This window comes from Epinephelus moara, chromosome 24 (assembly GCF_006386435.1).
Source record: "Epinephelus moara isolate mb chromosome 24, YSFRI_EMoa_1.0, whole genome shotgun sequence".
In the NCBI taxonomy this organism is placed as follows: domain Eukaryota; kingdom Metazoa; phylum Chordata; class Actinopteri; order Perciformes; family Serranidae; genus Epinephelus; species Epinephelus moara.
In genome coordinates this window covers 40,889,816-40,915,227 of record NC_065529.1, presented here as the reverse complement: position 1 = coordinate 40,915,227, position 25,412 = coordinate 40,889,816, and the positions used below count along the sequence as shown (strand labels likewise).

Genomic DNA, 25,412 nt, shown 5'->3' with positions numbered 1-25,412 from the left:
CATGAGATATGCCCATTCAAAGTTTGCAATTTCAATGGGTTGCTATAGCGCCCCCCTTTGGTCAATTGATGTAATATTGCTTCATTCGCATCCTCCCATGACCCTCTACCACTGTGCCAAATTTCACATGGATTGACCAAGTCAGTGAGGAGAAAAACGTGAAACAGACACACACAGAGTTTTTGTCATTATATAGTAAGATAATGAACAGTGTCTCAACAATATGTAACATAAACTGAAAACTATTAATCTCACTGGCTATAATGGCAACTTACAGCCAAAAATATAAGTTTATCTCCTACGTAAGAGATATTATCTTCTGCATAAGGAGTGTTATCTCCTATGTAGGAGATTTCACCTTGCCTTCCAGGGCTTCTGTAACTGCCGATGAATTTACACAGCTGTAGTTGATTAATGTTAACCAGCTATGACTGCGAATCAACAACAACAACATCAAAGAAATCGTCTGGTTAATAATTAATAACATGCTCTCTGCCCGGCGGAGGTGATCGCCTCTCATCAGTTTCTGACAGGCAGCTTGTCAGTTGTCAACTTTAACAGACACTGACGGATGGACTTGTCAGAAACTCCCATTAAACTTTTAAAATCATCATATCATGTTATTTTTTTTAAAGCACACCACAATAAAAACTCTGAATTGAGACCTCCGGGATTCAAAGCGGTGAAGCAGCTCGTCCTGTCAGTCAGTGATCGTTATCGTTAGCTCAGGAGGCTCCAGAGCAGAGCTGTCGACGGCAGCAGCAGGTACAGTTAGTCGAATATCAAAACACTGTCAGACGTGATTCACCTGCAGTTTGCCGTCATTACCATACGCACATTTAATCAGTTAATAAAATGTCACTTCTGAATGTCTGATTATTGTTACTGTTTGTTCAAGAAAGATAACAAATGTGAAAAATATGTTGAGTAAAATTTGCCTAAAAGTCCCAGATCATGTGCGATATCACCTCTACATATTGAAACTGGAAGATAAACATGTGTTACTTAAGATTAATGGTGAATACTGTGAGCTAAATAAGGTGGAATTGATTCCAAATTGTCCGTTATATCATAATTTATGACAACTATTGTGTACAAAAGTTTAAGTCTTTAACTGAATACCTTTTCAATTATGTTTTTGCATTTCCTGATCATGTGTCTGGAGCATGGGGTTTGGAAAAGAAAAGAAACATATAATGATGAATCCCTTTGACTCTGTTTTGTTTGGACTGAGAGCTCTTGGTTTGTGAATCAGATCCATTGTACGGTGTTTGGCTCTGACTCATGTAGATTTTGCCTTGTTTGGATCTATGTTTTGTGTCTCGTGCTCAGAGTTTGTGTGTTTTGTATTTTATTTTTTTGGTTGTTTTTCCATTGTGGGATGTCCCTCGAAGCGTTGTCTGAGGGAGGTTTGTGTTTATGTTTTTGTTTGGTTAATGTTTGTGTTCATGTTTCGTTGCTGTTAGATGACGGAAGGTTAACAAACCGGAATGTCTGGTTTGTTGTTGGTTATTGTGTGTGAACAATCCCATGAGGGATGGGTCGTGTAAATAACCAGACACGAAAATAAAACATTCACCATATAATTGATGTCAAATAAACCACTAATGGAATATGTTCAGTTTTCCTACTAAACAGTTGGGCAAGTTTACTGAGAAGCTGACGTTTCTCTGACTGACTTTGGACGATGAAACAAAATCTGCCACGGTACGATTTCAACTCGATCCAGTTCAGGGGCTGTGATCAATACCAGATAATATAAGTAAATATCCTCATTCATTTTTTCTTGGCTACTTACCATTGTCTGCTTGGAGATATGTATCAGTGTTTTCACTTTGCTTCAGTGCTATTGGCTTGTTGATCTTTGAATTGATATATATTGATCCAGATCAATGAATCGTTACAACCCTACTGGTTTGACGAGCGCTACTTTGCAAGATACATGCCTATGTATGCACATGCATCCACACCTTCATGAATTCACACACATGCAATCTCAAAAACACTTATCTCTAGCACAATGATGGGTCCCTGCAACAACTAGTTCAGGAGTTATGAAGGGAAGCGTGACAAAATGGCGTCTGTGTATGTGTTATAAACATATTGGTATGTAGGGCTGCCCTCTAACAGTTGACCAAATGTTAGTCAACCAAAAAGGTCATTTGTCGGCAAGATTTCATTGGTTGCTTAATCACAGAAAAACAAAAATCAACGTAAAACTCTATTTGGAGCTGCACCTTGACAAAATAAATCAAAACCTGACTGGACCATGTGGGAATTTAATTTGAAAGGACAAACACAGGAAGTGTCCACGCTCAGCAGTCAGACAGGAGTCAGGTTAATTTCCAGGGCTGGTACCTGCGGTTATTCCACAGGCTAGTTAATAACATGTCGGGCAGGAAATCCAAAGTGTGGGATCATTTTGAGAAGGTGAAGGACGAACCCAAGGTGATATGTAAACTCATCTTCATTGGTCGACTACAAACATGACGTATCATCTGAAACATGGAAGTAGCTACATGCCCATTAGCCCACAGCGTCATTAACAGGCGGCTCGCTCAGTGTGTGACGTGCACTTGTAGATAAAATATAGGCCTATATTAATGAAGGTTCATTAGTACGGTTTTGTATTTCTCTGTAATGTAGCACAGTGTTAACAATGTTACTGATACTATTCTTTCTCACACCTTCAACTCAAACCATTGTGTTGCCCCGCCTAAAATATATCATTTAATGATTAAATTAATATCGTAAACATGCAGGCAAATAGTCGACTAATGGCCATAAATGACGACTATTGGTCGACTAGGAAATTCTTAGCTGAGGGCTCTAGGTGAGACACATAAAGAATGCATATAATCCAGAGATGTGTTTTCTTACTCTGAGGAAGGAGTCCAGAGATCCATTCTCCATGAACTCAGTGATGATCATGACAGGACTGCTCTTGGTGACCACGCCCTCCAGGTGGATGACGTTAGGATGGTCGAACTGGCCCATGATGCTGGCCTCGCTGAGGAAGTCCCGCCTCTGCTTCTCAGTGTAGCCAGACTTCAGAGTTTTAATGGCCACAAACATCTCCCTTTTACCCGGGAGCTTCAGGTTCCCGCTGCACACCTCTCCAAACTCTCCTGTGGAGTGGGGAGAGAAAATGGAACGGTTCCATTAAACTCAGAGTGATATGAATGAGTAACAGTAAACAGTTTTGTGCATCAGTTTGTAGTTAGAAATCAACTCAGACCCAAGCTGCTTTTTAGAGTTATATTCCACCCACGTTTCAGTCAGATTTTTCCATTACCTGCACCAATGACCTGTTCAATCTTCACGCAGGATATATCAATCTCCTTGGCAAACTCCCTCACAGCCTCGTTGGGGTCCTCATATGTGAACGGATCAATATAAATCTTCATTCCTGGAGTCACTTGGAAAAAAGGAAAGAGCCACTATAATATATTTCATTCTAGTGGTCATGCTCACAATCCTACGGGCTTTACAGTCACATGCATTCAGGCACAATCAATTCACCTTGCATTCACACATTACTGTACAATTATGTGATTTCTAGTGGGACATTCAGGTGATGAAGGCTGGAAGATGGAGGAGGCGGTGTAGCTACAAATGGTGGTTATGACTAGTGCCTCATGGCTACTGCGTGTACTTATTCAGCCAGCAAGGACATGGTACCTCCGGTCTTCTTAGCCGTGATAAGGCAGGTTAATATATATATTATCTTCTGTGAGTCATAGTGCCATTACCACTCGGGAGAGAAACCTGGGCCCTATATCAGCATCGCTCAGCTCCACTCCAAGAAATAAATTGGCTCTCCTAAGCCCTGATGCCAGGTAAATTGGCTTAAGGTGGCCTTTAAGTGTTCAGGGACTTAAATGTCCCGAGTTTTAAATCCGATTATTCAGCTCTCACCTCCACATCAGGCCTGAGGCTATTTGAATGGATACGGAACTCATGCCCAGGCTGCTGCAGAGCAAGAAGAGCATGCACGGCGCTTCAAAAACCTGGCACACTACGCTGAAGAAACGTGCTGCAGAGATGAACAGATGGAGAGGATCTGACCAGGCGAAACCCCCCATTACTAAAACCTTACAATCTCTTCCCAAGCACTGTTGAACAGACCACCCTCCTAAGATGGCAAAGACCACCAAACACAAGGGGCAGAAGCCTGAACTGTGACTGGTGTGAGGACAGGATGCACACAGGACACATTGGCTTCTGCTAATAGCTGTGAAATACCAGAGTGTCTTACTGGCACACTTTTCACTGGACTTCTTTGCACAGCGTGATCGGATTATATCAGGAAAGCTATTACCTTTGGAGTGGAATTAACATAAAAGGGATGAAGCAGGGTGGTAATTACACAATCAAATAAACAAATTAAAATAGGGTCGTAAACGTGAGGTGGGAAAAGATCTGCGTTTTCCAATCATGCCGCAGAAAGATGGATTAGCTTTAATATCTTAGGCGGAGCGATGAGGAAATTACTTCTCAGCTCTTTTTCCCAGATTTATTTCTGTATTATTGTCATTTAAGCTCTCTGCTACTGTACCGTATGAAGACTGGAAATCATTGAGAAATTCCATTCATTCACCAGGTCTTTGGTTTTTTTTTTTTAACAATGGCAAATGACTCATGTGGCATTAGCATGCTAATGGCATGAACGTGAGTGAAGACTGACCTATTTCCACCACAATGGATTTAGTTAACTATGAAATGTGATGATGCACAGAACACACACTCCAACACTGGTTTCTGATGTGGTTAAATCCCAGCTCTGAGTGAGCAGAGTCAAACAACGGACAGGATTACTCGCTAGTGGGGGGACGGGCAGATGAAGCAGTGCTGCGCGGGGCCGTAGCCAAGGACACCAGCATGCAAGGTGGTAGCCATGGAGACAGGTGTGTGAGGCAGCCGAGGGGCTGAATGACAGCCATGGAGATGACTGTGTGCGATGGTAGCCATGGAGACAGGTGTGCTTGGTGCTGAAGGAGGTGCCAGCGGTAAACGCAGGCAGAGAGGAGTGGTGGGTTTACTCACTGTGGCCGCTGGTGTAGTGCTGCAGCTTGTCCGTGTATTCTGAATCAGCCCTGTCAAAGCCACGCCTCCTGGGGATAAAGACAAAGAACTCTAGCTCCGGTTCAAAAAGAGAGAGCAGGGAGGGGCAGAAACATAGATCCAACACCCCCCAGGTCTACCTACACTCAGGATACACCAACTAACATCACATGGAGAGCCTTAGAGAAAAGCTTTTGGTTTTCAGCTACACTGGAAAAGGTAGCCGACCATGCAGCCTCATTACACAAACCTGTCTGCTCCTTCCTGGTGCTCTCCAGTTGGACAAACATCTCACAGATTCATACAATGTTGGGGAGTGAGTTATTCTAAATCCCTGATAGGTAAACATGGAGAGCATGTACATATCACCTATTTTTATGGGTTATGTGATGCATTGTGTGACAGTTTGATATCTATGTGAGGGTACAACTAAGAGTCCTGAACTGCACACAAGAATAATCAAAATAATTATCTGCTGGACAGAAATGTCTTCATCTTAGGCGGTAAGAAATGACCACACATCAAGAATGTAGTACAGATAAGCCGATCCTAACAACCTGGTCTCACTCCCAACTCATCAGATACTGATGCCTGGTCAGTGGTCCTCGGTGTCAGATACCAACACACCGAGGCACCCTTTAGTGGCAGTATGAGAGCAGGTGGGCAGCTGTATTTCTGACACTCTGAGCAACTGCTGTGGTGTAAAGAGTGAAAGTGAAAGTCTGCATAGGGTGGGCGGAAGGTGGAGGTGGATGGGTCAAACACACTCTGGACCTTTAACCAAGAGACTGCTGTTCATTTCCCACGTGAGACCAAAAGTCAATTAAGCTATTTTAATAAGAAGGTAGTGAACTAGTATGTGTAGCGTACTGCGCTAGTTATGCATGTCACCTGACATATGTGCATGTGCATATGTAAATGTGCGATGGTACATGATGTTAGTAACAAAAATAGTTATTTTAAGCTTAATCAGTTTTTTTCCAAATGGACCCACCTGCTTTCTGTCACCTAAACTAAAGCAAGAAGCAAACCAAAAAACAAGGTTTTTTTAACCTACATTCTAAGTTTATTTTAGAAAGAGACTGTATGGATTTAACAAGTGGAAACTGCACATTTTCCTGTAAAACTGAAGTTTATTTTGCAAACAATCCATGCATGTAACAAGCGTTAATTGACATGCTGTCCCTGAGAGTCCAAAACTGACACTGGAGGGGTACTTAGAGCGGCATAGTTTGACGTGTGTAGAGCCACTGACCAAGCGTTAGCATTTGACAAGTTGGGAGTGAGAATAAGTTGATCCTTAAGACTCAGTATTGGAGCTGATGTTAACTGTAGTGAGCAGATAGAGTTATGACAAGGTGTGACTGATTCACATAAATATAACTTTTTTTTTGCCAAATTCATTATAAAGTTCTGTTTTTTCCACACCCACTCAGTTTTTTGTGCCACAGCATTCTCTGGCCTCATGTTACTTTACATAAAAATGATCCTAAAGAGTTCCACAAAGTGACATAATTTAAATTTAAGGGAAAAGAGAGCACTAATACTGGATCAGGAATCCATATCTGCAGATCTATAAAAATCTTTATCAGGAAATAGGGCTGGGCAATATGGTGAAAATCAAAGGTCACAATTTTTTGGACCAAATACCTTAATACAGATATCACAATATAAGATAATATTTACACAATGAGATCTTTAGTAATCAGTAATATGGATATAATAACTAAATGGAGAAACAGTCTGGTAAGGTCAGAAAATTTCTTTACTTTAATGTAACCATTAAAAACCAAGACAAGACAACACTTACTATATTAGAGGATCCAAACTCTATGACGATATCGAGTCTCATATCAGGATAACAATATAAAATAAATATATTGCCCAGCACTACTGGGAAAAAAGGCTTTGGTTATATGTGACGAGGCAAATGTAATATCTTTTGTATGGAGTAATCTATTTTTCACATAGAAAAATTTCCAATGTGTATTATTTTTTACACTCCACCCTTTTAATGATGGGGACAGTTTTTATTCAACACTGGCTTCACCGCACTGTGTTCTTCCACAATTTGTCAGCTAAGTTTAAACTGGCGAGCTGCATGACAAGGACATATTAAAATATCTTTTAAAGTCCTGTGATAGGGCCATCAGAGTGCATTAGAACCTTTTTATTTCTTTGACTGTCGGACAGTTCTTAAAATCACACACTCGTTCACTTTATCCTGGCGATGTTCCCAAACTATCCCACAATGCAGAGCACACCCTATGTCATTAGGCCGTCATTATCCAAGATAAAACAAAGTACTGCAGGGACTCTACAAGCAGAACACATACTCAGAAATTCATCTTGTGAATCAAAACACTGAACAAAAGCTAAGCTACAGTTTTAATATGAGCGGCCCCAGTGGGAGCTGAAATCCTAACCTTGGCAGGGTTACAAACATTTGATACCCTCTGAGCTGGAGCACCTACAGAACTTTAATGTTAGTGATGTTGACTTTTAAATATTATTTCTCCTGCTGAAAGACTGGAATTTATTAAGAATTAATATCTTTGAAGCCAGATGGTTTTATCTGTACAACTCACAGTTACAGGTTTAATCAGAAGCAGCTTTATTGTGTGTATGTGAGGAATTTCACTCTGTTTCTTTCACTGCTCTCAAAGGACTTTCACCAAAGCCTGTATAAAATAATGGACGTAGCCACTGTGGTTTGTAGAGTCCTGTTTTAAAGCCTCAAGTCTGGTGTTGTGGCCATCGCCATCTTGGATTTTTGGAGCCAGAAGTGACTGTTTGAGACAGTAGAGATAACCCTAATGCTAGCTGCTAGCTTGGTTAGCATGGTGATTTCACAGCTATGGTTGACTGTGATAATACTAATGCTAATACTAGTTTTTGCTTGTGACAAACAGGCCTTACAGAAAAAGTGAATATCCGACTCGTTAGTGGAGGAAAAAACCTTTTCAGGCCTCGATCACACGTAAAGTGTTTTAGCAGCTGGAGGCAGCTTTTTGTAATTGTTTTTAATAAGAATTAAGTTTTTTGCTTGTGTTTTTTGCGTTGCGACACTCCTCACGTTTTGAACTCCTCAAGTTGAAAAAACTTCAACTCAGAGTGGAAAAGCGCCCCACGTCATCTCTGTTTTTGTCATCTTTTTCCCCATTGTCCAATCGTATGATGTGAGAGGCGGGTCTTGTGGTGGTCACGACAACAAGTGTACAGTTGGTAAACAGTGGAGGAGAAACTGGTGGTAGCGGTTGCTGGATACCCACAACTATACGGACCGGCGATAGACAGCAGGTTGTCAAACTGACCCTGAGTCATCCTAAAATATGCCTGGAAACAGCCATCATTGAGGAGAAGCTCCTGGACCAACTGGTTGTACCCCCCATGATCCACCCTCTTTTTTAGGGTCTCATGTACCCACACAGATCTGTTTCCCTGTGCCCAACAAACTATTTGCGGCACCAACCCGTCACTCAGAGTGTCCATGACCCTGATTATGCGTGACATTTCACGAGTTGTAACAGAAACCCAAGTGTTGGTTTTTTTGGTACCAGGCTGTAAACACGTTATTTCTGCTGTAAAGTTGGGCATTTTAACATTGGGGTCTATGGGGATTGACTCGCTCTTGGAGCCAGCCTCAAGTGGCCATTCAAGGAACTGCAGTTTTTGGCACTTCTACATTGGCTTCATTTTTCAGTCCCCAAGGTTGCAGCTTGACTTACGCACAGTTCCAAGAGCAATTTTTAAAGATAGATAGAAAAGGCTTTCGGCTATAAACAAAAACAACAAAGCTGAGCTTAGACTGGTAAATCAAACAACCACAAATCATTCAACTATTACTTGCATACAAGTAGGTACAAACTGTAAATTTTAAACAATGATGTAATAGTGCATGTTAACAGACCTCATGCAGGTTTACTGAATAAGAGCACCACAACTAAAAAGTAAAAGTGTCCATTTTAGTAGCATGTGCAGCTGTTTTATTGGCTCATGGGATCGTTTAAAAAGACTGGTACAGGACTGACTCACCGGTTACAGACGATGATGATGACGACCACAGCGATGAGGAAGACCAACCCAGCAGCTGCTGAGCCAATAATGAGAGGTAGCTTCTCCTGGATACTGGTGTTGTATTCCTCTATAGAGAGAAGAACACATAGAATAAACATGGTGCCAAGCACACACACACGCGGAGTCACAAGCTGAAACATATGGGGAAGCATCTGAGCCACTGCATATGGAGAGAGCAATGGGTGACAGACAGACATACGGCTGGGTGAACCATAGAGCATCTTGGCATTGTGGCTGCGCGGACCATTTTCCAAAGAACGCTGAATGTGCTCAGATGCCGCGGATACGGACAAATCATCTGGCAGAAAGCGTGTGAAGTGAGGAGAGAGAGCATGTTTGGGTGAGACCCAGACTGATCAGGCAGCCAAGAGCAAGAATCCAGCTACTGAATGGGCACACAGAGGCCGAGCCAGGCTCTTCTCTTGAGCACTGCAAATGACACACGACTTCACAGTTTTAGCCAGATACACTTGTTAGTGAGTTCCCCACTGTTTTATGTGCTCCAGTGCACATTCAGTGGTAAATAATAATGCTCTATAGTGTTGATGTAAGTGGATAAAGCACGGTGTTTTAATGCACAGTATCTGTCAACAATCATAACTTCTCCTGTGGAGACGTAGTTTATATAGTTACAACTATCTTCATCTGTAATCTCTTTACACACCCTGATGTGAAACTAAAAACAGCCATCACTTCCAGGTAGACAACTGGCAACTGATTTGTATTGTGTAGATATATGAAATCTGCAAACTTGTTTCATTTTCAGCCGTAACTGTAACTTTTAAAGATAAATAGTTAAACATGGTGCTCTGACCTATCTGATGTTTATGTACAGTGCTGCTTTGCCAGCGTCTTTAATAGACAATATCTACCAGCACAGAAGGTAGGCATGTACTGTTGTGGACGGGGACCATAGCAAGTTGTGTTATAGCCACCTAAAAAAATCTACATATATCTACGGAAGCGTATTGCATTCACTTGACAAATAAATTTTAATTTTTTTATTTTTCTGTTTTTCGTGGTAATTGTTTCTGTTTCTCGTGGTATTTATTTTTTTTGTTTTTCGGGGTAATTTTTTCTGTTTTTCTGAGTATCTTTTTCTGAGTTAAGAGAGCAATAGAACAACAGAGGCTTTCATTCCTTTCTTGAGAGCTCAATATAATGGAAGCAAACATGACCCGCTTGTTTAGTTTAATCCAGTTTTACTTTGTTTTGGGTTTGAGACACTGGGAGATACTCTTGTCTTTAAGTCATATAGATGGTGTTATCATTAGTTTGTCGACTTTACGCAGGCACCTTACACAAAAAAGGAATGAAAGTGTCTGTTGTTCTATTGCTCTCTTAACTCAAAAAAAAAATACTCAGAAAAACAGAAACAATTACCCCGAAAAACAAACAAAAAAAATACTATGAAAAACAGAAACAAAATTTCCACGAAAAACTGAAAAATAAAAAAAATACTCAGAAAAACAGGAAAAATTACTCAATAAAACAGATTTTTTTTAATTTGTCAAGTGAATGCAATACTCTTCCGTATATATATATCAGTGTGTATGCTATATTTTGATTACTTTCACTGCTGAACCTTACACACTGACTGATTGATGCAGCTGTAGACTAGCAACTCCAGTGTTGTGCAAAGTACAATTACCATTTTTGTCAGTGGAGTCTCATGGCTTTGAAATAACATCGTCAGTTTCCTGTTGTAAGGGGCTGTCTAAAATCAAGGTAGAGCAGTGAAAATATTCTAAATATAGCGTACACTTGAACTGATATTGTTTTTTTTTAGATGGGAATTTTTAAGTTGTTAATAACCAAACAACTGAGACAGCGTCTGCTCAACGCCATTTTATTTAATGTGCCTGATGCAGGGGTTTTCTTTCCAGAAGTAATGGTAAATAAACATTGTGAATCGGTTTATAAACCAGCCTCCACGTACGGATGCCCACTGGAAGAGTTATAGTATTTGACATAGTCATAATAAATAAACACTTTTATCTGCTTATAACTACATTATAGTGTGTCACTGACAATTTGAGAAATGTTTATAAATGCTATACACAGGAAATTTTAGTGTTACCCACATCTTTAACCAGAGAGAGAGAACTCTTCTGCGGACTGTTGATTTATTATATGCCTTTACATTTGTTTTGTTTATACTAGGGTCCCAATCCTATCTCAAAAATCGGTATTTTGAGAAAGGTAAGGCGTTTTTAAATTTTGGGATCGGCAATATTGAGCTATGAAGAGTCCGATACGATCCTGTGTTTTATGTCAGCTGTCACACAGGTGTTTTAACCTGGTGAAGCTTTCATGTTCAAAAACAAGGAGTGCAGCCGTCATCAACTTTCAAACTCTCCGCTGTCTCTCTCTCCTCCAATCTGCTGAGCTCAAAGTGTGTGATCAGGGGCTGCCTCCACGCCATATATGGCAGCAAAATGCAGTATGAGAGTGTGCAAAAAGCAAATAAGAGTAGAAATAGAAATGCAGGCATTTACTTATTTTATTGGATTGATTTTATTAACTTTAAAGTACTTGAAGTGTGCACTTTGCAGCTGTATTATTTAGGAAAATAAAAGTATTGGATCTGGGCTTGGTTTCAGCAGATACTCATTATTAAATGACTCATATAGTGAGCAGGGGCATAAAAACTCCAGGGCATCCCTATTTAGAAACCTTAACTGAAGCAGGCATAAATTTGAGGCACCAGTGGTATTATTTAATTTATTTATTTAAAAATAAATAAAGGAATTCATCAGTGTTTACTTTGAATACTGAATAATGGCGAGATTTGGTTGTAAAAATCTGTCATACAGAAATCGGCGGCTCACACAAACACTGCAGTGAAACCACCTTTGTTACTTTCTGCTCATCTTTTCCCTCCTTCACATTTTCAGACCCTTACTCATCCCAGAAGTGCATTGTTTACTCTAAATTATGGTAATCAGTGTCTTCTTGCAGCAGGAAACAACATTCGGGGTTTCACAGGGACATAAACCGGTTTACTTTTCTCAAAAATAAAAACATTTTTCTGTAAAAGCTGAAAACGCAGAGCCTTACATGTCCTCAGTTTACTCAGTATTTACAGTTAAGAGTCAGTTTTGATATATCTGTAGTGCTGGGATGTGTGCGTGTGGCAGCATGGAGGATGTTCGTATGACGGTTCAGGCTAATGATGGCCCTGGGCGCTGCAGGCTGAAGGAAATGAGATGTTCAGAGGGGGAAAAACCCAGGCCTTGGCTCTAACATTAACCTCCATGACTGATGTTTACTGAATGTTCCTTCTTTTCCCAGTCCGGTCACAGAATGAAGATAAGACATCTTTGACCTCATCCTTGACTTACAGGCTTCATGTTGGTAAAAAGATATGACATTTTTGTATCAAATAAACAGAAGCAATCAGGAATTTAATAAATATCACATGAAATGTTTCCTAAACTGAAAAAGACTTGATGAAAACATGAATATAATTTCATGCCACACTAATCTGATTTTGGAGCACTTGAGCTGTTTACTTCACAACATGATTCCCTTTCATTCCCGCAGCTGTCTGCGTCCATGCCACACTGCATGTTGTGTCGATGGGCCACGCATGAAAGGTGATAACAGCTCTGCGTGCTTTGGGGGACATTAGCTGAATTCTCACCCTCAGTCATGGTCTGGAAGTACAGTTTGCCACTGTAGCGTCCGAAGCCGGCGACGGTGCGGGCCCGGACCTGGAACACGTAGATGCTTCCTGGCTTGAGGCCGCGGATGACCGCTGTGTTGGTCTGGCTCCTGACGGCCGTAGCATTATATTCTGATTGGTCCTGGGAGAAGAAAAATACCCATGTTACACTGGTGCACATTAGTAATTACAGTCCAATTGTAAAGAGTAACAATTATGAAATGCCATGCGAATAAATTACATACTAGGATAAGAGCTAGGAGTCAGGAGAAACTAATCATACACCAGTATCAGTGAGCACAGCACTGGATTTAGTAGAGTCATTTCATATATAATTGTATATATTATATGATTTTATAGCTATTTATAAGCAAATGGCACCACAGGTGTAGATTTCAGGGGGACGATGGGGACAGAACATGTGAATTTGTCCCTGAAACAGCCTTTTATTTTGACAAAATGTAAGATATTCACACTATAATGTGGCACATAAAATCTACCAGAATGCAGAAAATTAAGTGTTTGATGCTCAAAATGTCTTGCAGAGGACCCCCAAACCCCCCTATTTCATATGTATCCTTCCCCAAAGTTAAAACCTACAGCCTTGAATGAAACTGTAAATGTCTTGTCACCAAACGGCACGTCAGAGCTTATGCTAAAATCTTGTTTTGCTCTCTAACTGAAATAACAGGAGCATTTTACATGCATTCAGAGTGCGCACAATAGATCTAATATGAATAATTTGCCACCACAAAAAGGCATCATGTCTGATAAAGTGGCAGGATGTAAAGAGGCACACATCCAGCAGCTGCAGTTAAGAAGGTAGATTTGGTGGCAGTTTCAGGTCAGGCGGCATTTCTGAGCCGTGCCTTCTGATGATCAGAGCTGTATTTCACCACCGCACTCCTCCTCTCCAGAACGCTGACAGGTCTGAGAGCGGAGACTGAGACTCTTTTAGCTGCTCCCTTCAACCCACTGCTCTGTGCACACTTCTGAGCCGCAGCAGGGGCCGGGACAATTGTTTTGACAGCTCTCTCCAGCAGTGTCAGAAAAGGGAATTATACTCAAAAGTGGAACGGCTCAGTGTGGAGACGAAAGCTCGACGGACGCTTGTGTACATGCGTGCATGTGCACACGTGTATTTCTTGTGTGATTGTGTTTGTATGTCTCGTGAATGGCCGCGTGCATTTCACTGATCACTGTGCATTGATTCCACGCACATCTGGGGCCGCCTGTGTTCTTGTGAGAAAGTATGCTGATTCGGTGGAGCTTGCCCCCTGAATACTATTTTTACAGCAGTCAGCGCACCATTGTTTCAACCACAAGTCTCTGCGCATCAATCCCCAGTGGCCCGACTGCAGGGCTGAGAGCGGTTTCCTTTTCCAGTGACTGACCGTGATTATAATTGAAAGAGAATGAGCAGAAGTTCTAAGCAATGTTCAGAAGCTCTGACTACATGCCTCCTAGGATGTGCCGTTATGCAAACGAGCGTGAGGGGATACTCTGAATTTAAATGTACGACTAAACAAAAGAGTCCATTTTTACCATTAGCGCATAATTTATTTAGCTGGGTGGAGAGAGAAGGAAATGGAACTTATATTTATAGGATCCATGAGGGCTTGGAGGATTAATGTGTTGCTGCATCACTGTTACCTTCTCATAATACTGCAGCTCATAGTCCAGGATGACTCCGTTCGGCTGGTCAGGCTGGGACCAGGAGAGGGTGATGCTGTCCACAGTGCGGCTGACCTGGTGCATTATGGATACTGTGGACGGAGCTGCGAGGAGACAAAGACAGCGTGTTAAGGATGAGGCAAATCAGTCGCCGCAGTCTTCACAGTCACGCACAGAGAGTTTTACAGCATCTTTAATCTCACAGCCAAACAGCGGGTTCTACAAAGGTGTACTACGTAATGCCATAAAATCTATATAATATACTGCAGCCTCCTTTTAGAGAGTCTCACGGCGAGACACGCTCCGCAGGTTGGCAAGTTACAACAGCGGCTAAAACCACATAAGCAGCCTCGCGGGACTTCCCAGTGTCAACTGTGAGTTTCATGTGATTAATTTACACTTGTCACACAGCTGATAACAGACCGCCTTCCCCAAATAAATCATCTTTAAATCACCAGACCACCGTGCGTTACATGCAGTAAGCACATTCTGTCGGCCACAGGAACTGAGGAAATAAACAGCATGGATCACGAGTCACAGAAATGCTACACAACATCTCCTTTTTTTTTGCAGCATTTTGTCCTCCACATTCTGATTCTCTTTGGTTGTAGATGTTTATGCATATTTCCCTGTGGATGACAGCTTAAAGGACCACAGCAGTGGTTTTCCACATGATACAAATTGCATGTGTTCTAAATTACTGCCAACATTTTTTTCCAATTTCAATTTTTAGATCATTTTCTGACCTTAGAGGCACATGTTGGTTTCCTGTGCCTTTCAGAAGAGGATGAAAATCAACATTCAGAATTTTTTTGCTGTTTACAAAAAGGGCTACATAAGGGTACTTCATTACCTTTATGGATTTTCCCAGGTGGCACTGTGACAGGTGACTTAGATTCTGAAAACTATGTTAAATATGCTGGGACATTTTAGTGCTTGAGAGACAGCTGGTGAACAGCAACATTTTTAATGCAACAAACAGTATGGATGAACCGATGGTCAAAGTCTGGGCCGATACAGATGTGACTGTTTAAAATAACAGTTTGGCTGATACTGATGTTTTGTCGTGTTGTTGTTTATTTTGTTTTTGTTGTTATTTCATTCCCCTTTGGTGCCAGAGAAAAACAGAAATCTTGATTTAAGGAAAGTAACTGAACTGTTTTAAAGTCATTCAGCCCTTCATTATACTACCTTTATATAAGCACAAATTCAATCAGACACATTTAGGATCGACCGATATCTATCTATCTATCTATCTATCTATCTATCTATCTATCTATCCATCCATCCATCCATCCATCCATCCATCCATCCATCCATCCATCCATCTTATGAAACAACCTTTAAAATAACCTTCTTTCACATGAAAAAACATCTGTTTTTAAACCCTAACTGCTTTAAAAGCATAATATCCTGTTTAATATCTACTCTCTATTACTGTGAAAACATCGACTAATTTGTCCGTCAAACAGCTGTGTTTCTCTCACCAAAAACTACATTTTAGAAGATTACATTTGTACAGATCAAGATAAGTTATAATTTATCTTTGCCAAATACTCTACTATTAGTTCCAGCCACCATCTGCTAACAGCTAACATTAGCTAGCTCTCCTCCTGCTGGTTTCAGCACAGATTTGTTGTTCACACTGTAGCAGCATCAGGGAATTAGTGGCCATTGACACTATAAATTGGTGCACAAAAATCTACCAGAATGCAGAAAATTAAGTGTTTGATGCTCAAAATGTCTTGCAGAGGACCCCCAAACCACCCTGTTTCATATGTATCCTCCCCCAAATGTTGAGGCACAACCTACAGCCTTGAATGAAACTGTAAATGTCTTGTTACCAAGCACAAAGTGCACCAACAATATTTCCTATTGTCACCAGGACAACTGGACGCTGTCAGTTTAAGCCTTGCGTTTTAACTTGTGCAAAATTGATGAGACACAACAAAAAACATCGCCCGCGGCCATCGGTGAATGTTATCTTATTTGCTGATAGGCCGATGGCAGTCAACAAGGCGACAATCGGCCAATACTGCTGTTCATCGAGAAATCGGTGCATCCCTAACAAACTTTTTATAACACAGCTATTTGCTTGTTTTTCTTCTAGATGAGACTCTCTGATAAAAGAAAAAACTTATCAGTAAGTTTTGTTTTTTGTAGTTTGCAGCTGTAATGTGAGGTACACATGACCTGTAAAATATCTAAAACTTCTTTTATCATAAGCCAGGAAGTAGTCAGTTGACTACCATGGGTTCTTGAGCCTTCAGCCGTTCTGCCCCATCGCCTCTGGAAGTCTCTCCCCCACAAGATTTGTAATATTGACTCTCTTTCCAACTTTAGATCCCGTCTGAAAACACACCTTTTCAAGCTGGCATATTCAGTCTGATTTAATGGCGACACACATAGAGACTTGTACTGATGATGATTTAATACCTAATATTTTTAATTATGATTTTTGTCTGGTCATTTTATTAACTTTCATTATATATTATGGAATTGTTTGATTTTATGATCTATGGATATACTTTCTAACTGTGTCCTGTACGGTGTGCTTAAGTGCTTTGAAAGGTGCCTTTGAATAAAATGTCAATACTGTAACTGTTACCAAGATATTCAAACAAAAAATGTGCTTTTATTTTGAGATACTTTATTTTAGTCATGACTTTTCTTAAAAAGTAAAAAAAATATCTTCAACATCTTTTTTTTCCAAGAATATTAAAGATTTTAATTTCTTTATTTTTTGCCCTGAAACAAGTAAAATAATTTCTCCCCACTGCTTTATTTTATCCACATATATCAAAGCAAACACAACAGTTAAGACTCAGCTGCAGACTTAATGACTTGTTACATCTTGGGTGGCCCTCTATAGTCTCACATAGCCCGGTGACTTAAAACTTTGTAAATTCTTTTTAGCACAACCATAAGGTCAGGGGAGCGTGATCACCTCACGTCCTCCAACAACCATTAAGATTAGTTCAGGGTGCCGTGGGTCAGTGTAAAGCTAAGAGAAGCTGAAGATAAAAAGCTCTGTCTGGGGAGCCTGGCAAGGCCTGAAGGCCTCTGTGTCTGAGCCTCTGTGTGTGTGAAAGGGTAGGGTGGGTTGGGGAGTCGGAGCGGGAGGGGGGTGCTGGGCAAGATTTATGGACACCGAGCCCCACGCTCATCCCCTACAGGCCCGTGCTGCACACACACGCAGCCCTCAGCCAGCAGCACAGTGGCTCCCCTGAGTCCCAGCAATAAAGAGAAAAGTCTCTCCACCGGCACGCGTTCTCTACGGAAAATCCACTGAGTGGGAAATTACAACTGCCACGCCTCTATAATGAAAGATTGTACCGCTGCATGTGTGTGGTTTTTAAATCTTCTGTGTATTAATATTCATTCTGTTGTTGCTCACAATGCTCCCAAGACGTCTTTGCTACTGCAGTGCTGAAGTAGAGGAGAATATACAGCGTGTAAATGACCACAGTGAGTCACAGCCAATGATAAAAAGTCTGTTTTATAACCTTACTCATTCTCATCAGCTAATCAGCCCTGCCTCGTGCGCCCTCTGACCCAAACAGAAGCATCCATCTGAGGCGACAAATTATGACGTCTCATATAAACCGCGATGGTCAAGGGACTGAGCATGTCCTCATGTGCTGCTGCCAGCAGATAATAAATAGATGTTCTGTATTTCATCTCAGCAAAAGCACTTACACCGTGATGGCCTGTGACTCTACGGCGCACATACATCATGCCTCTTTCCTGGAGCCAGAGGTGCAATAATGTACACAGGACACCGGTCTGAAGAATCCCTTCCATCTCACTGTACTCACCAGTTTGTTTGCAGTCACAAGACGACAGCCTAATAAGGCAAACAGTTACTCTAAGAGGAACTCACGAGTATCCCATTACGGATGTACATATATTCAAGACTGCCACATGGCCTTTTCCTGCATAGCATTTCCATTAAACACACGGCGCAGCCATGCCTAGTAACCTGATCCGGAGCCAGAGAAACAAAGGCAGCTCATGTATTCATGTACAGAGGATGGACACATGCCAACATGAAAAGCTGTTGGAGGAGAACACTGTGGTTTTCTTCTGCTACAGAACAACTTCCAGACAGCGGGGTGGCAGTCGCCATGTCTGAGCCCGAGAAACCGATAAGGGTTGGTGTAACAGAAAACAAACTGGGATTAGATTAAATGAAGACATGATTTTTTAGTGCAAAGTAAATACCGATTGCAAAAAAACATCAAGTGTTGAAACGTTCAGCTTGTAGAGAAAATAGCGATCCAGCTGTGTTGTGTATTTCAAGTCAATTCAGTACACGCATTTTAAGCTAAGCTGACATTCCACCAATTGACTGTGGAATGCAGCGGTACGCCAAGTCGACGTTTCACTGCAGCGAGGCCTACAGCAATGATCCACATATGAAAACCATTTTGGTACATCTAATTTATGTACTCCAAATCTACAAGTCTCCATTGTGCTCCAAATCATCAAGCGTACCTAGAGTCTCTCCCCCCTCAACTTAATCTATAATTTACAGGGCTGAGTAAATACTTGGTTTTCATTGTGTCAACATCATTCATCGAGTTATGCCACTAAATACATGTTTTAGTTGTTTCAAGCCCTTTTCTTTGTTGTTATAATAATTATTTTTAAATCATGTGGATTGCACCCCATTAAAGGTAATTAGAAATTAAAAACAAAGATGTAAGAAAGTTTCCCCGTCATTTATAAACCGGAGACCAACGGATCATAAACTATGTCAAGTCAGATAAATTTCTTCAAAGTGGGAGAGCTCCACTTTCGCTGGATTCTTTATTTATAGCTTTACTCAATGAATGCTCTATTCATGTTCTTAAAACTAATGAAGCGGTTATAATGACAAAGACAGGGATTGTACGTTTATATAATTAAATTAGATGGCTGAATTGGAAAGATAAATGGTCCTGATGAATACGTCTGCTTCCCATATACCACAGAGGAGTGACAGGGCAGACAGAGGAGTCACGGCCACCGTTTCTTATGGCCAAACCACAGCTTGAGATGCATCACTGATGATTATTAATGTTACAGTGTGGGACTGTGGATTTAACATCAGTTCACAGGGTGTCTGCAGGTTTTCGACACTTAAATTTAATGCCTCTTAACAACTTTTCAAGATATTTTCAACCAAATTCTTTGTTTCTTATTCAAGCATTGCAACTAAGTATAAAGGTAAGTAATTTATATGTGGTTCTGGTTCTATGTAGGTATATGGTTATCAGGGTCAGTCAGGTTAGTCTATTAATGACTTCTAAGTAGAGCTGGATAATATGGTCAATAAATAATAATGCAAACTTTTAAGGCTATACTGCATTACACTATGTATATCTTGATATTTTGATAGATCTACTACTGCAGACTAGTAAAATACTACACTACCACATACTCTGTTGTTACAATAAAGTTAGGCTAAGTAAAGTACTGTTAATAAATATAAATAAAGTACGTAAAATAAGTTTAAATAAAGTTCTGTTATAATAAAGGTAAATAAAGTACTGTTATAATAAATTGAAATACAATACCATAAAAATGAATTTATGTAAAGTACTGTTATGATAAAGTTAAATAAAGTTATGTTATCATAACGGTAAATTAAGTACTGTCATAATACATTTAAATACAGTACTGTAGAAATAAAGTTTAATAAAGTACTGTTACAATAAAGGTAAACAAAGAACTGTTGTAATAATGTTAAATTTAGTGCTGTTACAATAAAGTTAAATAAAGTACTGTTACAATAAAGTTAAATAAAGTACTGTTACAATAAAGGTAAAGTACTGTTGTAATAAAGGTAAACAAAGAACTGTTGTAATAATGTTAAATTTCGTGCTGTTACAATAAAGTTAAATAAAGTACTGTTACAATAAAGGTAAAGTACTGTTGTAATAAAGGTAAACAAAGAACTGTTGTAATAATGTTAAATTTCGTGCTGTTACAATAAAGTTAAATAAAGTACTGTTACAATAAAGGTAAAGTACTGTTGTAATAAAGGTAAACAAAGAACTGTTGTAATAATGTTAAATTTAGTGCTGTTACAATAAAGTTAAATAAAGTACTGTTATGATAAGGGAAAATAAAGTACTGTTATAATAAAGGTAAATAAAGTACTGTTATGATAAGGGTAAATAAAGTACAGTTATAATAATATTAAATTTAGTGCTGTTACAATAAAGGTAAATAAAGTACTGTTATGACAAGGGTAAATAAAGTACAGTTATAATAATATTAAATTTAGTGCTGTTACAATAAAGGTAAATAAAGTACTGTCATATAAAGGTAAATAAAGTACTGTCATATAAAGGTAAATAAAGTACTGTTATATAAAGGTAAATAAAGTACTGTTACAATAAAGGTAAATAAAGTACTGTTACAATAAAGGTAAATAAAGTACTGGTATGATAAAGTTACATAAAATACTGTTACAATTAAGGTAAATAAAGTACTGTTATATATAGGTAAATAAAGTACTGTTACAATAAAGGTAAATAAAGTACTATTATATAAAGGTAAATAAAGTACTGTTACAATAAAGGTAAATAAAGTACTGTTATATATAGGTAAATAAAGTACTGTTATATGAAGGTAAATAAAGTACTGTTACAATTAAGGTAAATAAAAAGTACTGTTATATGAAGGTAAATAAAGTACTGTTACAATTAAGGTAAATAAAGTACTGTTACAATTAAGGTAAATAAAGTACTGTTATATGAAGGTAAATAAAGTACTGTTACAATTAAGGTAAATAAAGTACTGTTACTATAAGGGTAAAAAAGTACTGTTATATGAAGGTAAATAAAGTACTGTTACAATTAAGGTAAATAAAGTACTGTTACAATACAGGTAAATAAAGTACTGTTACAATAAAGGTAAATAAAGTACTGTTATATGAAGGTAAATAAAGTACTGTTACAATACAGGTAAATAAAGTACTGTTACAATTAAGGTAAATAAAGTACTGTTATGATACATTTAATAAAGTGGGCTACTGTTAAAATAAAGTTAAAGAAATACTGTTACGATGACATTAATCAAAGCGGGACTATTGGTGCTTTTATTTTGAAACACCTGGCTCATCTTGGTCCAGAGGTGATAATGTTTTCACTGTAAACTTGTAGCTTGCAGTCAACAGTTAGATTTTAGCAGCGAATTGAAAGTTAAACATAAAATAGGATACACCTAAATACACAAATAATAATGATAAAATTTGTAAGTACATTTGTAAGTGGCATTGGTGCTCCATGGATGCAAAATGCCAGTTAATGGTTGTGGTCTGGAGGTCTGCAGACACAAAAACACACACCATGCCTGCTCGCAGTATCGCCGAGGAGAGAGTGGTCTGGACGGGCGGGGAGTGTGTGGAGTATCGTGTTTATGTGGGTGGATTTTAAAAAATAATTAGCTAATTTATACTCAATGTTTGCCAGTAGCCATCTCATACATACAACGTGGACCACGCCGCGATGCATTGAGTATAATCAATATATCACCCACCTCTACTTTAAGGCCTCATTTTTATACATGTGAGTTTAATACATTTCAGGACTTACTAAGGATCTTATCTGCAGACACCCTGGCTCAGTTATGAAAAGATTTTGTCTAATGAAGGTGGGGTCCATTTGACACTTCCAAGGTTGTGTCTTGCATTGCTTAATTGTGAGAGGATGGGAGGCCCCAGCTGTTGTCAAAGAATTAGGTTTCAGAGTCCACATCATTACCCGGCCTGGGATCTGATATGAAAGACACTTCTTTGGAGTGTATTCTAGCATGACGCCCTGGCCTTGGCCCAACAACACAGAACACAAAGGCCCCGTTCTGCACAACATCTCTAATAGATGTTTAAGTGTTATGTTTGAGCGCCTAGTGATTTCCCTAATCAATTAAAGATGGAGTTTAAAGGGATTCAACTCATTTAAATCCAAGCCGTTTTTATGGGGCATGCTTCTGCTAACACGCACAGACACGTGAGGCATTCATCCATCCCATTCGTTTATGTCTGATATCTTTTATTATGCGACACTCTTTTGGTGGGCTTCTCCATTCCCTCTTTGACCATGTCCTTGTTTAGCTGCTGTTAAGCCTTGTTGCTAAGTACTGCTATGAACATGGTGGGCATATTTATTAAGCAAGGCTGGTGAAGTGAGACCACAGTGGATGGATGGCAGCAGAGGGAGCTCGGTCATGGGTGCCCGTGTCCAAATCACCCTCAGTGGCAAGGCTTCCAGGAGTGGAGGGGTCTTCAGGTGCTCCAGGGCCGCTGTAACTGTTACACTGAGCCATGTTTGGAGGAGCAGGAGTGGGAAAATGACAGCAATCAAAAAAGTGGCTTTTATTTCCTGCAGCTGACTCATTTTATTGACAGCAGGAGACAACACCGCCTCATGATCTGATCATTTTGCTCTGTTTCAGTCTTTACAAACAACGCAGCACAGAAAAAAAAACCCAGAATATCCTCCAACATTTCCTGGCACTGGAATCATATGCTTCTGAGAAAGTATATGTTCCAGGCCTTTTATCTGCATCTTTCTAACATCCTAATGTGTCTATAACCATGTGGTTCTGATATGATTAGACGTTCTGGTGCAAAGAGCAATGCTATGATTTGGGGAAGATGGGGGAAGGTAGCGAGAACAGGTCAGGGCTCGTAAATCCCTTTTCCTTTTCATTGTAAAAATCGGTTTCCCCACAGCGCAGTCTCTCCCAAAGGGCTCAAACCAGCTGGTCCTCTACCAGGCAGCCTCCCAAACAGGCTGCCACTGCTCCACTCTCTCCGACTGCTGTCCGTTTATGAGCGGCGCATCGAGCCGTCTTAAAGGGAGAGGTCCATATTTGCATGTACTTTTAGCGTGCTGGCAGCCTGCCCTGTTTCCCCAGCTGCAAAGGATTGTGGGTTTTACATCTATAAAGATTTTCCAGTGCAGTAAAGCTACAAAAGTGAGATTTCAGTTCATCAAGCTTTAAACCATCTGCACTGGAAAAGATTGGGGACTATAATACACTCATATACACACCATAAGCTAATTCCAAAATAGGCACTTCAGGGGCTTGAAGAGTTTTCAGATGCTTGCAGAGGTTAGGGTTTAAGTCTAAGCCAACCCGGCGAATCGGCAGATGGAGGAGATGCGACTCAGATAAGTATGGGTGGAGACAACGCTGCAGAGGAAGTGAGAGAGAATTCTTTTGCAGCAACCGTCATACAATCATAAAAAAGTATGGCTCCTCAGAGGTTCTGTTGGTGGGTGGTGCTGAATATAATTCTCAGTATTTAAACCACTTTGAGCTTTACATGATCTTTGAATAACTAAACAGTACTTGTAGTTCTTTACTTCCACAGTTAATGATAGAGGGACTTCCATACAAAAACAAACGGTTCGTCTGTGGTTTAAATGATGTTCATGTGACCATCCTGAAATTTTGTGGATGGTCTCACGGCCCAGAAACATTAAACTGACATTAAAGACGTAGTGGTGACGAAGGCCAACTGCTGCGTCGCCTCATGTCGGCTGTGTCTCAACCAAAAAGTTGCACTTGAACACAACGCAAAGACTACAGTCAATTGTCAAACAGCACATACGTTCTGCACTGCGTGAGAGGAAATAATTCTCCATAGCAGCAGGCGGCAATAGTCCGTTCAACACGGACAACCAGAAGACTAACAGGACGCATTCAAGATGCTAGTTAGCCAGTTAGCACATTAACAACACAACCTGTTGAAAGACCACAGCATATTTACTGGGCACTAGTGAACAGTAACACAAGAGCTCTATGGGCAAAAAAATAATCGTACCTATTATAAGAAGTTTGTTTTGATCTCAGCCCTCTTGACTTAAGCTGTTTGTTTGCTTTTCTTTTCTTACTTCCGTTTCTCTTCTCTTGGACTGAGCTCAACTACCACTCACACTACCACTCATGCATTCTCTCACCGACCAGCTTTAATGCCGATTCAACATGCTGAATCTGCCAAAAAACAGACGACAAGGGCCGACAGTGTGGGACACAGTGCCAAAACTAGGGCAACAGACACTCACCAAGGCTCAGCTTGCTGTGTCGGGGCCCTTAAAGCAGCCAAAGCATCTAACAACCACATCCACAGTGTCGGATGCTTGTCTGCATCTTGATAAAAGTTACTGGATTGTCATGATTAAGGCTGCTTTCAGACCTAGAGTTGTCTTGCTTTGGTCTGAATCAGGGACTAATTTTGTAACAAAGTTGTATAATTGCCTAGAGTTGGTTCGTGTTCTCACGGCAGCATTTACAAACAGACCAGATAAAATGCCTTGTGCAAGAAAGCTGCTCTTGATTGGTCAGAATTTACATGCAGGAAAAATCCAGGAAGTAAAGCAAACGTTGAAGAAGAGTACACTTGCAAGATAAATGTGACACTTTCTAATGTCACAATGGAGGGACAACTACGCAGGTTGATTTTAGCGCTGCTCATCGTGGACTATATTGCTGTCATTGTTCATTTTAGTCAAACCATACAGTTTGAAAACGAGGTGCGGCTCCAACTAGAAAACAATGTTTTGATATTAAATACAAAAGCCAGATGTTAGTGGGTGTTGGTGAGATTTTTGTCCAATGGGAAAGCTTTAGTCACTGTCTTGATCCACTGATGATAGAAAAATCTTGATTATAAATGCTTTCAGATTCCTACTTAATGAAGAAAAGTGACTGAAAACAGGGTTGAATAGGGGTGTCACAATGATCCAAATTCATGATTCAATTTGACTTTAGATTTTAAGGCCATGATTCCAATCAATCTGTATTTCAAACATTTTTTGTTTAAATCTGAAGGCTACGCCATTGTTAGACTTAAGACATAAAGATCAACAGGTCATTGGTTTCATGCTCTGACACTGTCATTAAGGGTGCTTTCAGACCTAGGGTTGTCTTG

General features: G+C 40.0%; 1 protein-coding gene across 5 annotated transcripts in view; it reads right to left on the bottom strand.

Moving 5' to 3' along the window:
* The window catches only part of ephb2b (eph receptor B2b), a 184,360-nt gene that overhangs the window by 20,189 nt on the left and 138,759 nt on the right, over positions 1 to 25,412 (bottom strand). For 2 of the 5 annotated variants that reach the window (XM_050038815.1, XM_050038818.1), the window contains exons 6-11: positions 14,462 to 14,586; positions 12,788 to 12,950; positions 9,100 to 9,208; positions 5,047 to 5,111; positions 3,296 to 3,418; positions 2,881 to 3,128 (exon numbers count right to left, since the gene is read on the bottom strand). In XM_050038815.1, coding sequence (XP_049894772.1) covers positions 2,881 to 3,128; positions 3,296 to 3,418; positions 5,047 to 5,111; positions 9,100 to 9,208; positions 12,788 to 12,950; positions 14,462 to 14,586 — 833 coding nt within the window. Of the gene's footprint in view, positions 1 to 2,880; positions 3,129 to 3,295; positions 3,419 to 5,046; positions 5,115 to 9,099; positions 9,209 to 12,787; positions 12,951 to 14,461; positions 14,587 to 25,412 lie in introns of all 5 variants that reach the window. The other 3 variants (XM_050038814.1, XM_050038816.1, XM_050038817.1) reach the window with 3 other exon arrangements.